The 12,033-nt window shown below is 52.6% G+C and overlaps 1 protein-coding gene across 3 annotated transcripts in view; it reads right to left on the reverse strand.

The window, feature by feature from the left end:
• Positions 1-5,224: 5,224 nt before the first annotated feature.
• Positions 5,225-12,033, reverse strand: part of GSN (gelsolin) — a 55,429-nt gene continuing 48,620 nt past the window's right edge. For all 3 annotated transcript variants that reach the window (XM_049773067.1, XM_049773066.1, XM_049773065.1), the window contains 6 exons: positions 10,914-11,084; positions 10,040-10,214; positions 8,463-8,587; positions 8,211-8,288; positions 6,062-6,122; positions 5,225-5,505 (listed from right to left, as the gene is read on the reverse strand). In XM_049773067.1, coding sequence (XP_049629024.1) covers positions 5,336-5,505; positions 6,062-6,122; positions 8,211-8,288; positions 8,463-8,587; positions 10,040-10,214; positions 10,914-11,084 — 780 coding nt within the window. In that variant the 3' untranslated portion in view covers positions 5,225-5,335. The remainder of the gene's footprint in view (positions 5,506-6,061; positions 6,123-8,210; positions 8,289-8,462; positions 8,588-10,039; positions 10,215-10,913; positions 11,085-12,033) is intronic.

Raw genomic sequence — 12,033 nt, forward strand, 5'->3', positions numbered from 1 at the left:
CATTCTTCGCCATGCCCGTTTCCTTCCAGCAAGTGCCTCTTCCCCACACCTGATGTTTGACATCTCGACCACTTCCCCTTTGAGGCTCAGAGATCTCATAATTACCGTGGCCAGAACCACCTCAGATCCATCCTTAGGAAGATTAGTCTGCCAGCCCCCGCCCTGATGACTGTCCCTTTCCCTACAACCTTCCAAGCTCTGTACCTAGGTCTTCAATGAGGTTTTGAGATGCACTGGACTTGGGACCAGAGCACTAGCACAGCGGCAGGGCGTTTGCCTTGCACACGGCCAACTCAGGACGGACCCAGTTGGATTCCCGGCATCCCATAGGGTCCCCCGAGCCTGCCAGGAGCGACTTCTGAGCGCAGAGCCAAGAGTAACCCCTGAGTGCCCTCAGATGTGACCCCAAAACAAAACAAAACAACAAAAAAAACCCATTGCACTTATAACCCGAAGTGCACTTAGGTTTTGAACCTGGAGAAAATAATTTCATCTCTTTTGTGAGGTGGTTTTCTTTTGTGCGCCTTAACCACAGAAAACTGGGGAAAAAAACCCATTTCCTGGCTGATAATTTTTTCTCAGACCTGGGGTGATGAGTCATTTTCAATCCTCGAGTTTCACTCTGGAGATACCAGTCATCCATCTACCGCCTTGTGGGGCCAGAGTTTGGAGTCGTGGCTTAGAATTCTGGTTTGGTTTGCAAAAAAGTGTTGTGTGCAAAAAGAAAAGTGTTGGGGGCATGGAAGTTTGAGTGAAGATCCAGGTCACAACTGCTGGTGCCAGAGGGTGTGCCCGCCACCTCCTTCCTCAACTGTACAGAATCAAGCATCATTATTTCTGCCCATTTCCTTCCAGCGAGTGCCTCTTCCCCCCACCTGCATTTACTTTACTTAGGTAGAAGTGACACCTCATATCCTCCAGCTGTGGTTTGGCTGCTGTGGCTGCCTTGTGTGGGCCTGAGGAAGGCAAGAGGCCTTCTGCCATCTTGCCGGTCTCTGACTACCCTTCTTCCTGTATCTCACGGACCCTCCAGAAATCTCAGCTACTTCCATCCCCCTGGCGGGACGCCGCTGAGCTCACCTGTCCTACTATTTAAGAAATAACAAATGAGCACATCTGTAAGCTCTTGTCATTTCCACACTGTACCAGGACCCTCTGAGTTATTTTTGTTGTGTCTTTATATTAAGTATAAGACAAGCTCAAGAGATATTGAAGCATCATGGTATGTTGGTGACTTTCGCTGTGTGAGGCATTTCAGGTACTTCCATTTCTAGTCATAATTCCCCTAAAATGCTGCAGGCTACACTTGGTGGTATGGACCGACCAGATTGATTACTTTGGGTTATCAGTGATGCTACAAGTGGGAAGATCTGGGCCCAGGTTAAGCCGGGATTTGCCTAAAGAAATAACACTAATTTGCAGGATTCAGCCTTTTTCCATGTCTCAGCTCAAAGACTTTGTTAAGAAATGAAATTTAGGAACCTGAGCAATAGCACAGAGTAGGCTGTTTGCCTTGCACACGGCTGACCCAGGATAGATGCTGGTTTGATCCCTAACATGCCATATGGTCCCCTGAGCTTGCCAGGAGTAATTTCTGAGCACAGTACTAGGGAGTAACCCCTCAGTGCCATTGGATATAACCTCAAAATCAGCAAACAGAAAATAGAAATGTAATTCAATCCATTGATAAACTCAGAACTTTAGGAGGCTGGTAATCTTCAGGATCTGGGCAGGAAATAAAGTCCTCTCGAGGGGCTGGCTGCCATAGGATAGAAGCAGACTTCTGTTATTATTTTCAGCCACTGCTCCCTAAAACTTGAACAAAATGACAACCTCGAAGCCACTTGAAACCAACGCAAAAGCCACTTCTCTTTCTCTACGTAGAAACTATCTGTTCGGGGCCGGAGAGATAGCACAACGGCAAGGCATTTGCCTTGCAAGCAGAAGGACGGTGGTTTGAATCCCAGCATCCCATATGGTCCCCCAAGCCTGCTAGGGGCGATTTCTGAGAATTGAGCCAGGAGTAACCCCTGAGCGAGTGTTGCTCAAAAACCAAAAACCATCTGTTCATTTCCAGTACCTTCCCCATAGAACTCTCTCAGTACAGAGGAAGAAGGAATCATCTCCTGAGTGAGCCTCGCCTCATTGGTCCAAGGATAATTCCATCCTCTTTGCACTAGAGGCAATCAGGCATGGTCATGGGACTCAAGGACTCTTGAGGGTGTGCAGAAGTTTTTCTCTGGGCCTGGGGGAAGCGTCCTCCCCCTTTCCAGAAGGAAGATGTCAAGACACTGAGAATTTATATGAGGATTCGGGGAATTTATGCTTAGCACAATGTCAGGTAATAGCCACATTGGGTCATTTTTTTGTTTGGTTGGGGTTTTTTTGGGCCACACCTGTTTAATGCTCAGGGGTTACTCCTGGCTAAGTGCTCAGAAATTGCCACTGGCTTGGGGAAACCATATGGGATGCCGGGGGATCGAACCTCAATCCTTCCTTGGCTAGCGCTTGCAAGGCAGATACCTTACCTTTAGGGCCCCCTCTCCAGCCCCAAGAGCCATTTTTAAATCTACATGACAAAACATGTCATGCCTGGGATCTTCACTACACAAGCAGGAACACAAAGACATGTTGGGTTTAGTCAACATTGGAATATGCTCGCGTTCACACACACACACACACACACACACACACACACACACACACGCAGCAGTATCGTCTGAGAACACGTAAGTGTGATGGTGGCTTTGTTTGCTTCGAGACCATTTTCTGTCGCTTGCAGTCAAACACATCTCATCTGACCCACCTTCCACTGTTCCCTCATCTCCACAGATCCTCAAGCAAAGTTCTTGGGTTAGACCAAACCCTGATTGAGTTGTTTCTGACACTTTCTGAGGATTCCCTGAATCCTCAAACAAAAACACTCAGGTCTGGGCTCTCTTCTTCGTCCCACTTTGCAATGAAGGAAGCTAAGAAGAGCCTAGGGAGAATGACACTGGTGGAGGAGGGAGATCGCTAGAAGGACCCTCTAAAATAGCAGTGGTGCAAGCGGTAGGGCATTTGCCTTGCACACACTAATCTAGGACAGACCGCGGTTCGATCCTCTGGTGTCCCATATGGTTCCCCAAGCCAGGAGCAATTTTTGAGCACATAGCCAGGAATAACCCCTGAGCATCACCGGGTGTGGCCCAAAAAGCAAAATTATAATAATAACAATAACAATAAAATAAAATAGGGTTCAAACTGATGCCATTCTCCTGGCATTCGGGCCCCTGACAAGGCTCTGGGCAAGCAGCCTGATACTTGGGTTTCACTGTCTGCCGTCAAACACAGCTCTCTCCCTGCCAGAAGCCCAATTTCGGCTCTGTCTCCTCCCTTCTTCCCCCTCCACTCTGTGCCTCACCTGGAAAATTCCTTCTACGCAGCCCTCGTCACTTCTGCGATGAAGCAGCTCTCTGGAGGACGGCCCGAGGGACAGACACTTTAAAAAAGGTCCCTGGACTATTCGTGCAGCACACTTTGGAAATGCCACGTAAACACCCCACACTCGGGTCCTTCCTGCCACCTAAGAAGATGAGGCTGCCCTACCGTGGGGACCTGGGGATAAAATGGTGACAGAGGGCACACCACAACCAAAGTCAGTAACTGCAGACAGAGCAGCAGGATGGAGGGCCAGGGCTGGGCTTAGACGACCGGGTCCTCCATGAAACCTAGGCTTTGAGGAAATATCTGGGGAGACTCTATGACAGCCTTCCTCCAAGCTTGAGATGAGCCATCAGTGCCTAGGGATATGGGGGCTCCAGGAAAGTCCCTCTGCCACACCCCAAATTGCAGTTTTGGGATTTCTCTAAGTTACTGCTGGGGAAGGGAAATGCCATGGCAAACATTTCTCCAAAGAGCTTTGGGGCAGCAAGATGGCATGTGGGAACCAGAGACGACAAGGAGGGTCCAGGCACTACCAGTGGCAGCCTGGAAAGGAGCCAGGAGGGGGCATAGGGACATGGGACAGTCCACCCTGCTAAGGAGAGCCCCACTTCTTTGTCATCTGCCCTCTTCTGTCCTTAGCAGCAGCCAGTGGAGAACTCTCCTAACTGGGCCTCGTGGCTGGAGGAATAATGGGGGCATCTCTCTGTGCAGTGCTCCACAAAACCCCAAAGCACAGGTCTGGCAACAGGGCAGCCTACTTGAGTCCCAGACATGCCACTGCCATGTAAACTACGACCGGGGGGCCCCCGTTTGAGTTGCCACTTCCCTGGGGCCCAGCACAGACATGGTCAGAACCACTGAGACCTAAGAGGGCAGTCTGGGGGCCCAATGGAACAGGAGAGGGAGTTTCATGGGCACAGAGGCTTGTTTTGGGATTAGGAAAGTGGTTTTCAGGTAGGGAGCGAGGCTGGTGGCACCATTTCCTAAATGCATTGAATGCCCCTTATAAAGGACCCCCCCCAAAAAAAAATCAATGTTGTGTAGGCTGAATTAACATATCAGGAATAACAAAAGTGGCACTGAAGTCAATGAGGAGGGCACTTGCTCTGCACAGACAATCCAAAGGGTTTGACTCCCAAACCCCACCGGGCGTGATTCCTGTGCACAGAGTCAGCATAAGCTATGAACATCCCTAGGTGTTTTCCACACCCCCACAATAAACAAATAAATGATACTAGAGCCACAGCTAAAGAGTATTTTTGACTTGACTTTGACTCAAGATTCCTTGAATCCTGGGGCTGGAGCAATAGCACAGCGTGGCAGGGCATTTACCTTGCAAGCGGCTGACCCAGGTTTGATCCCCGGCATCCCGTATAGTCCCCCAAGCCTGCTAGGAGCAATTTTTGAACACAGAGCCAGGAGTAAGCTCCGAGCGCTGCTGGGTGTGGCCCCAAAACAACAACCAAAAAAAGTTCTTAAATTCCTGAGCCCAACAGTCTTATACAGCCCTGGCCAGGTCATGTTTTCCCTACCTACCCCATCTCACCTCACTCCTTTGCAGCCCTCTCCATTTCCCCTCCCTTCTCCCCCACTGCCTGTATCATTGGAGTGCATGGGAGCAGAAGTGCACAGGATGAATGGAGGCCCCCCCCACACACACACAGCAAGCGAACACACCCAAAAACCTTTTTTTTTCCATTTATTTTATTTTGGGGGTGCTCAATGTCTGACACCCCCTTCGCAAGAACCCTGAGTTTTTGCAGGGTCTTTGCATTCTTTGGCTAGCTTAAAAAAAATTCCCTACACACACGAGCAGGCAGCCAAGTGGGCCTGCTCGCTGTCCGGTCTCCTGGAAACTCAGGCAGCCGGGAAAGGCACTGACGGGGGTCAGGGAGGCACTGGAGGGCGCTCAGGCAGCCAGCTCAGCCATGGCCCGCTCCAGGGGGTCAATAGCCCAGTAGTCGTCGTCCCAGCCGAGGAACCAGCCCACAAAGGAAGGCGGCTCGGACCCTTGCTTCACCACGGTGATGGGCGTCCGTCTGTCCCGGTTGGCTGGGTCTGTCTCGATGTAGCGCTTGGCTGCAGACACATGGACAGGAGAGTTGTGAGGGCCAAGGGGGGCAGAGAGGAGGGAGAGGGGGGCGGGTGGGCACAGCCAGGGGTCTGCTCCCACTGTGCTGGCAGCCTCTATCCCAGAACAGACACCCCCTGCACCCCTTCATTGCTCCTTCTGCCAGCTCAGGAATGCAGGGAAGGACCTTTTGCTGGCTGGCACCTCCTGCTTTCCCACCTTTCTCTCATTTTCTCTTCCTGTCTGGTGTTCCCTAGTTCCAGGGTCTCAGGAGCCAGCCATCTCCAGCTCCCCTCAGCAGCCTCCCCGAAACCTACTTCTCAGCCAAACATGCCTGGGAACATGCAACAGTCTCCCCTTTCCCTGGCATGATCTGAGGCTTTCAGGGAGGATCTACTCTTGAACCACAAGGGCAAAGCTGAGCACGGAACTAAGGAAGTTCCCACCCGTATGGTAAAAACATCCCAGACCACACAGGAAGCTTCCCCCATTTCCCACCCTGCACACACACCTCTCCCACCCAAAAAGAAAAAAACCAAAAGCACAACACAGGTGGGTTCTCACCGGAGCTCAAAGCTTCTGTCTTTTCCTCTTCCAGAGAATCCTTGCCAATCCAGACGAAGACCTGGTGGGGAGAATAAATGGAAAGGCTCAAACTCTTGGTGATGAGAGAAGGGGAACTTGTAGAGCCTGTGAAAAGCCAATCCTTGGCACACAGCCACTGAGTGTAACAGCAAGGAGGTGGGACCGGACTGGTGAGCTGGTGACCTGCGCTGCCACGTTGCTTCATTTTTTTTCTTTTGTTTTTTGGGGGTTACACCTGGCACTCAGGGGTTACTTCCAGATCTGTGCTTAGAAATCACTTCTGGCTCAGGGGACCATATGGGATGCCAGGGATTGAACTCGCATCAGTCCTGGGTCGGCCACGTCCAAGGCAAATGCCCCACCGCTGTGCTACCAATCCAGCCCCCACATCTTCATTTCTATGAAGCACCAAGCAGAAGGGGAGGGGAACAAGAGACAGAGACAGGCTTGGGGTGGGGGAAGGCAGCACAGCACGAGCCTAGCAGGTATGAAGCCGTAAGTTTGATCCTCAAAACCCAACTACAAACATGTTGGTAAACATGGTGCTTAAATAAAGATATTAATTTAAAAAAAAAAACCAAACCTTTAATCCCACAGAGCAAAGACAAACACAACAATCAGAGCTAGAGAAAAGGCCAGAAAACGGCTGAATGTGTGCATGGCGTGAAGGGGTGAGGAGATGGGAGGTGGTGGGGTCTGGGTTCTGGATCTAGAAACCACCTCATAGAAAGAGAAGCAATCAAGAGGCTGGGGCTAGAGAGATAGCACAGCGGTAGGGCTTTTGTCTTGCATGCAGCTCATTCAGGACAGATGGTGATTCGATCCGATCCCTGGCATCCTATATGGTCCCTTGAGCCTGCCAGGGGTGATTTCTGAGTGCAGAGCCAGGAGCTCTGAGCTCCACTGAGTGTGGCCCAGAAAAAAATAAATCAATAAAGTTTAAAAAAAAAAGGAAGGGGCCAGAGAGATAACATGGAGATAAGGCATTTCCTTGCATGCAGAAGGATAGTGGTTCGAATCCCAGCATCCCATATGGTCCCCCAAGCCTGCCAGGAGTGATTTCTGAGCATAGAGCCAGGAGTAACCCCTGAGCACTGCTGGGTGTGAACCAAAAACCAGAAACCAAAAACCAAAAAAAAAAAAAAAAAGAAAAGAAAAGAAAAAAGGAAGACTGAGGCTGAAAAGAAGCTGGAGTGGCCTATGAGCCAGAGCTGACCTGTGGCCCCTCTGGTCCATGAGACTCAGGAGGCGCCACTCACCCCTGAAGTTATCACCTCACCTAGAGTCTTTAGGGCTCCCTGTCGATCACCCACTCAGACCCCAGCGACCTTCCTTATGCCTGGACCCACACTGAGCTCCCTAGTCTGTCATTCCATCACGTTAGGCTTTGGAACATCTTCTGCCCTGGACCCCTTTGGCTAGAGACATGCAGCTTGGGCACCCCAAGTTCACTTTGCCTTTGGGTTGGAATTAACTTTTGGTCATTGTGTGCTCAGAATTCTTTTATAGTTGCCATAAAAAACTTTTTTTTGGTTCTGTTTTGTTTTTGGGTCACACTCAGCGGCTCTCAGGGGTTACTCCTGGCTCTGCACTCAGAAATCGCTCCTGGCAGGCTCAGAGGACCTTATGGGATGCCGGGGATTGAACCAGAGTCCGTTCTTGATCAGCTGCGTGCAAGACAAATGCCCTACCGCTGTACTATCTCTCCAGCTCCCATTGAAAACATCTGGAGAAATGTGGAGGCATTTCTCCTGGCCAAATCCCACACACCAGCCCTCTAGAGGGGGCTAAAGCTGAGATAACTGGAGAGGCTTCTCCAACACTCCAGTTGAGGGCTTGCGAGAGTGCCAGTTAGTCACTGGGCTTACATGCCTATCCTGTTCCCAGGTAGTGGCAAGTGACTTCATCCACCTCTCCCCTGGCCAGAGCAGACAAGCTCAGGCCCATCCCTGCCATTCGAGGGTGAGAAACCAAGGCCCAGAAAGGGGAAGTAGCGGGCAGGCAGCCCCAGGACTTTCCCAGCCACACCCTGCCTGGCAGCTCCTGAGTCTGAGAGCAGGAAAACTGGTCATGCCCCCGCCAAGCCCGGTGGCCCCAGGGGTGCAGCCAACACCAACCAGCACCTTACCTGGTCCCAGGTGTCCAGGAGCATGACGTCATCGGTGGCCAGGTCTTCCTGCATGAGCTCGCCAGGGACCTCTTCGATCTGGGGAGGCAAAGGGAGGTGAGGGAAGGCCTCGGGGGTCGCCCACCCGCTCTGGGCTCTGGCCACTACAGGGCACCATTCTCCACGATGAGCCCCCTTCAAGCTCACCCTCGGGGACCCTTTTCTCTGCACCCTGGCCCTGAAGTCAGGCTTGTGACCACCTCGGGGACTCACCACAAAGCGTCCGATCTTGTTGGAACAGGCGAAGAGGCGTGGGGGGTGGGCATCTATCTTCTTGTCCTTCAGTCTTGGCGACGTGCGGTAGGTGGCCTTCCCACCCAGGGCCTCCCAGAAGCTGTCTGTGAAAGGAAACCACCAAGCCTATGACTGGCAGAACCCCCTGAGCTCACACACACACACACACACACACACACACACACACACACATACACGTACACCAGATCCATGTGTCCTATGCTGGCAAAACCCATGGCTCTCAATCCCCACCCTTGTGAAAATCCTGGGGGTCCAAAGTGGACCCAGGGGCTTGGAAGGTGAGGAAAGAAACAAACCCAGAGAGGGTGGACTTGGCAAGAGACACACAGTCAGGAGTCTGGCTCCAGGCAGCACGGCAGGAGGCGGCTAAGGTTGCCCCCCTCAATAAAGGCACTACTGATTGAGTCTCAGAAATGGGGATCAATTTGCCCCAAGCCACATGGCTAGTGAGTGGCTGGAAAGTTTAGGTGATGTGGATCCCAGAATTCTGCTGCCACATGGAGATCCATGAAAATGGGAAACATGGTGCCAGAGTGATAGCAGAGTGGTAAGGTGTTTGCCTTGCATGTAGCCAACCTGGGATGGACCCAGGTTTGACCCCTGGCATCCCATATGGTCAAGCCTGCCAGGAGCGATTTCTGAGCACAGAGCCAGGAGTAACCCTGAGCACCACTGGGTATGACCCAAAAACCAAAAACAAGAAAAAGAAAATGGAGTGCAATGAACAAAATAACCCCTCATCTCCTCCCCACACTCACACCTCAAGCCTTCAGTGTACATCACAGAACTGGGGTACACACCCAGCAGGTCCATCACCCTAAAAGCTGCTCTGGCCCTGCTGTCATTTTACAGCTGGAAGGAACCCGATCAAGGGCTCAGCAAGAGCAGAAAGACTGAGGCCGAAGAAGCGATTTCTGGCCAGCCAGGAGTGATGCCAGAGTGCAGCACCAGGATTAAGCCCTGAGCACCCACTGGTGAATTCCCATAAACCAGCGGGGAAAATATAAGTTATTTTGGGGGCTGAGACATAATACCCCTAGAAGGCTGTATTTGCTTCCTTGCAAGTATTCAATAACATGGGTTCAAACCCCAGGATCCCATATTGGTCACTCCAAGCCAATCAGGAGTGATTCCCCGAGCAGAGTCAGGAATAACTCCTGAGCACAGAGGTAGGAGTAACACCTGAGCATGGCTAAGTGTGCCCCCCCCACCAACAACAAAAAAACAAAACAACAACAAAGAACCTATTTCCGATCGATGCTCTGAACACAGAGCCCTCAGTAGCCTTTCTGTCCACGGAGATTCAAAAATCGAGACACACGTGGAGGTGTCACTCCCTACCAAGGGACCCCTCCTGCAGCCGCCCTCCTTCCCTCTCTCAGGGGTGTCCTTCTCTCTGAGCCTCTCCCACTCAGTACACTTCTAGGGAAGGCAGGAGTGAGGCTGGGAGTGGGGAGAAGGCAGAAGCCAGGAGCTGGCAGGAACCACCCCCCCAAGTGCTCAGTCTTTCTGCCCCCCCACCCCCCGGCTCCTACCTGGTTCGCTGCCTTCTGCCACCTGCACCGGCTGGGCCTGCAGCACCCTGAGGAGCTCCTCGGCCCCCTTCTTCTCCGCCTCGCTGGCTCCTGTCCCTACCCACAAGTAGGCGGCCGAGGGGGTCTTGAGGACAAAGGCATCGTTGGAGTTGAGTGCGCCTGCCTTGGCCATAATCTGCGAGGGTGAGAAGCAACGAGTGAGAGTCAGGCCTGGGCCTCGAACCCCTGCCACACAGCCCAGGGGAGGTGCTCGGGTGGGGACTCAGAGGGCACAGGCTCTGCGCACAAAAGGGCCAGTGGCTGGAGTGATAGCACAGCAGTAGGGCATTTGCCTTGCACGCTACAGACCTGGGACGGACCCAGGTTCAATCCCTGGCATCCAATACAGTTCCCTGACAATGCCAGGAGTGATTTCTGAGTGTAGAGCCAGGAGTAACCCCTGAGCACTGCCAGGCGTGGCCCCCAAACCAAACAAAAACAAAACAAAACAAAACAAAACAAAAAGAGAAGGGCCAGGCTGATGCCCTGCCTTGCTGATGCTCCATGGAAATTCTGGAAGCCTGGGCTGTATTCACACAAGGAGGGCACCCAGGACCCAGGAAGGGTGCTTCCGCACTCCTGCAGTCTGAGGGGAAGAGTGGCCAAGTGGGATGTGGCCTGGAGGCACTTTCTGGGAAGGAGTGAGCTGCCCATCATGGGAGGAATGTAAGGAACACTGGGCATCTTGGCAATAAAAGCCCATCTGAGACTTCAGTCCTGCTGCAGAGCAGGAAGAGACATAAATCTTCCCTTCTTGGGGGCTGGAGACAGGGCCACAGGGACTGAGCGTTTCCTCCAGGGGGGCCGGGGCAGGACCCCGGGGACCGAACTTTACCTCCACGGCGCGGGTGGCTCCTGAGCTGGTGGCCCGGACCTGGAAGAGGCGGGTGCTGGCAGGGGCCGACTGACCGCCCTCGCGGGAGGTGCCCCCCTTGTAGATGATCATGGGCTTCCCGCCGAACAGGCTCATGAGGTGGGCAGGCTCCTTGCCTTGGACCACGCGGCTCTGGCAGAGAGTGGGAGGTAGGGAGGGGGGGCATTAGTTCTGTGGCTGCAGGCTTTCTTTCCCCCTCCTCAGCTCCAGAAAAGAGCATCCTGCCATGTGTTTCTGTGTGTCTGCGTATTTGTGTGTCTGTGTGGATGCATTTGTGTGTGTAAACATCTATGTGTAACTGTGTGCCTGTGTCTGTATGTATTCATGTGTCTGTGTGTATCTGTGCAGAGAAGCAGGGTCTGCAGACAAATGGACTTGACAAGAAGGCCCCTGCGCTCTCTCTCCCTTTTCTTTCCTCCAGTGAGAACTTGCGTGTGACCCTACGTCAGTTAAGAACTGTGGGATCCCCATCTGCCTCTCCTCCCTCACTGGGCAGCAGGAGGCAACTTTCTGCAGGAGCATGAGGTCAGCCTTGGGTTCGACAGTGAGTCGTGGTGAGAAAAGGGTGTCAGACCTGGAGAGTCCCTCACGGCCCTTGGCTGCTTAGGGAGTTGGGGTTGGGGTAGGGGAGTCAAGGAGGCCTCTGCAAGGCTCGATCACCTGTGTGCCCGTCTTTCACTCTTCTTTCACCCCAACTAGTCACTCTGTGTTGGGGCGCTGGGGTCTCCTTTAAAGCAGCCCCTACTGGCACAGAGCTCAGAGTCCCTGGCAGGGAGAATCCAGGCTCAGCCTCTAACCTCTCAGGACTCTTGGTGAGGCACCTGAGGCTGCCCCTACGGTTGCTGTCAGGACCCACCTCCTAGGGCACCCAGTTCACAAGTTCACAGCGCCCACCAGCACTTGAGCTGGATCCAGGAATAATTCCCTTCCTCTCAATTAGATCTGAACTGGTATCTGTGACATCAGATCACACACACACACACACACACACACACACACACACACACACACACACACACACACAACACCTACACCTTTAAGGGATGTACTAAGGACCGCACAGACTTCACTTTCCAGAATT

The sequence above is a fragment of the Suncus etruscus genome, chromosome 5 (genome assembly GCF_024139225.1).
Source record: "Suncus etruscus isolate mSunEtr1 chromosome 5, mSunEtr1.pri.cur, whole genome shotgun sequence".
Taxonomy (NCBI): Eukaryota; Metazoa; Chordata; class Mammalia; order Eulipotyphla; family Soricidae; genus Suncus; species Suncus etruscus.